Below are 2,489 nucleotides of genomic sequence, written 5' to 3' on the forward strand. Positions count from 1 at the left end.
ACAGCTGCCCCGAGCCGAGCTCTCAAGTGCGCACGCGCCGCCCTGGGACCCAGCGTGTCCCTGTCGAAGTCCCGCCAACACTGAGGGAGACCCCCGTGATCATCTCCATTTACAGACGAGGAAATGGGCCCCGGTTACCTTACCCAGGGGCCCAGCCGAGTGGGCAGGACCGGGAGTCGGGCTGCACCCGCGCCTTTTGGGCATCAGTGGGCAGGCTTAGCAGGTGCTGGTCCAGGCGGTCACTCATACATTCTCCCCTCCCCTCTGCTGTCTTCTACGTGTACGTACACACACGTGGTTTTTCAGCCTCTTGTGCGTGATGTCCAAATTAAAATTGTCATGTCTTTATTGTAGGTGTTGAAACAGAAGTCACAGGCCCCAGAAAAACCTCTTGTTCTCTCTCAGCGGGATTCCAAAAAGCAGCCCCAAATGACCCGACAGGACAGAAAAGCCAAGAGAGAGGAGGCGGGGACGGAAAAGGCAGGCGGAGAGGCAGCCCTGGGCTCCCTTCCTCCAGCATCACTGCCCAGCAAGGCCCGCGGAGCAGAGCACAGGGAGAAAGCCAAGAGAAGGCCAAATGGTGACATTTCTCCAAAAGGAGGGGGTCTCAGACATAAGAAGCGGAAAGCCGAAGAGGCGACGGCAGCCTTGGCCCCAGCCCCGCCCACCGAGTAAGTACTGGCGGCCTCTCCCATGGTGACGGGCACTGCCTCCTCTGCCGCCCAGCCTGTCGTGGGCATCGCCAAGGACAAAGTCCTAGCCACTGAGCTTGTCTGCTTGAGGAGGCGGGGCTGGGGCCCACCCAGAATGAGGGCCGGGCCTGCTCATGGCTGCTGTACCCCGGGACCCAGGGCAGAGCTGGGCACTTAGTGGCTCCGGGGAAGATCCGTGGAATGAATGAGTGTCGAAGCCGGGAAGACCCGAGTTTGAAGCTGGTTCCTGCATCTTGCTAGTTGGGTGGTTTGGGGCAAGGTTTGCTGTCCCCTGGGCCTCCCGGCGGTCATCGGTGTTGTCTGGGCGGGAGGGGGTCTGTGAGACGGGAAGTGCTGGCTGAGCGCCCCATGGTGACTCAACAGACCCTGTGATGGTCACCCACCTGGGGAGGACGAGGGGTCAGTGGCCAGCTGGAGGGGCGTGTCGCCGGGACAGTGGCTGAGGGGTGTGGGGAAGCAGTCTGAGGGCCGGCCTTATGTCATTGTGCGTCGGGCACGCTGCCTGGAAATAGAGTGGCCGCCATGGGCCCTCCCTGCTGAGGCTGAGGTCAGGTGGGGGAGACACGATAAACTGAAATGATTTCAGTAATTCTGTCAGTTGCTCCGGGAGGAGCGGGTCCACTAGTGGGTCAGCAAGAGTTCCCCGGGGAAGTGACATTTAAACGGAGCCTGAGACGTCCCACCAGGCAGGCCCTCACACCCCTGCGCTGCAGGCTGCGGGCCGTCACTCGTGGGGTCTGGAGGGTTGACGTTTCTGTTTTCTGCTCTGTTTACTTGCGGTTCCTAAATCTCGGGTAATGAGCCTATTTCCTAATTAAACAGAAAAGTGACGAAAGGATAAGTGTCCTGTGATCGGAATAGCAGCAGCAGCTGGGCATTCGGGCCAGCGCAGTGAGGGTGTCTCGCGACACACAGTCAGCCTGCCCCTCCATGACACACAGTCAGCCCGCCCCTCTGCCTTTTAGACAAGACATCTGGTTCGATGATGTTGACCCGGCGGATATCGAAGCGGCCATGGGCCCAGAGGCAGCCCAGATAGCGAGGAAGCAGCGGGGCGAGAGGGAGAGCGGCGTGGCGCTGGTGAAGGAGCAGGCCTTCAGCGGGTACGTGGCTGCGCTTCAGGGCGGGGGAGGTGGCCCTTCAGGGGGAGCGCCCCCCTGGGCCCAGGGTCAGAGCTGGTCATTGGTGGTGCCGATCCTGGGGTCCTGCCGTGTGATTTAAACTGGAGCCTCTGGTCCCTTCAGCCTGACGAAAGCCTTAGCCATGGACTGCGAGATGGTGGGCGTGGGCCCCACAGGGGAGGAGAGCCTCGCCGCCCGCGTGTCCATTGTGAACCAGTACGGGAAGTGTGTCTACGACAAGTACATCAAGCCGACCCAGCCGGTGACGGACTACAGGACGGCGGTCAGCGGGGTCCGGCCGGAGCACCTCCAGCGGGGTGGGTCATGCCCAGCCGTGAGCTGAGAGAGGACAGGCGGGGGCGGGCTCACGCTCCTCTCGGTCCGTTCTGGAGCCTTCCGTAGCAGGGGTCCTGAGTCTCACCTCCCCAGGGTGAGTGGCCTTCAGATGGCTCCCTGTGTCCTCGGACCCGGATCTGAACTCAGCCTGTCGGCCCCTGAGGTCTGACCAGACAACGGCCGGGCTTTACTGTCGCTCAGAATCGCGTCTGGTTCGGTTTCAGGAGAAGCATTTGCAGTTGTTCAGAAGGAAGTGGCCGAGATGCTGCGGGGCCGGATCCTCGTGGGACACTCGCTGCACAACGACTTAAAGGTGCGC

At 61.6% G+C, this 2,489-nt stretch overlaps 1 protein-coding gene across 1 annotated transcript in view; it reads left to right on the top strand.

Annotated features, from left to right (window-relative positions):
* REXO4 (REX4 homolog, 3'-5' exonuclease) overlaps positions 1–2,489 on the top strand; it is a gene marked incomplete at its 5' end in the record, with an annotated part of 11,987 nt that overhangs the window by 385 nt on the left and 9,113 nt on the right. The window contains 4 exons of the mRNA XM_005871805.2: positions 355–671; positions 1,679–1,816; positions 1,958–2,151; positions 2,395–2,483. Coding sequence (XP_005871867.1) covers positions 355–671; positions 1,679–1,816; positions 1,958–2,151; positions 2,395–2,483 — 738 coding nt within the window. The remainder of the gene's footprint in view (positions 1–354; positions 672–1,678; positions 1,817–1,957; positions 2,152–2,394; positions 2,484–2,489) is intronic.

The sequence above is a fragment of the Myotis brandtii genome, unplaced genomic scaffold (genome assembly GCF_000412655.1).
Source record: "Myotis brandtii unplaced genomic scaffold, ASM41265v1 scaffold357, whole genome shotgun sequence".
Taxonomy (NCBI): Eukaryota; Metazoa; Chordata; class Mammalia; order Chiroptera; family Vespertilionidae; genus Myotis; species Myotis brandtii.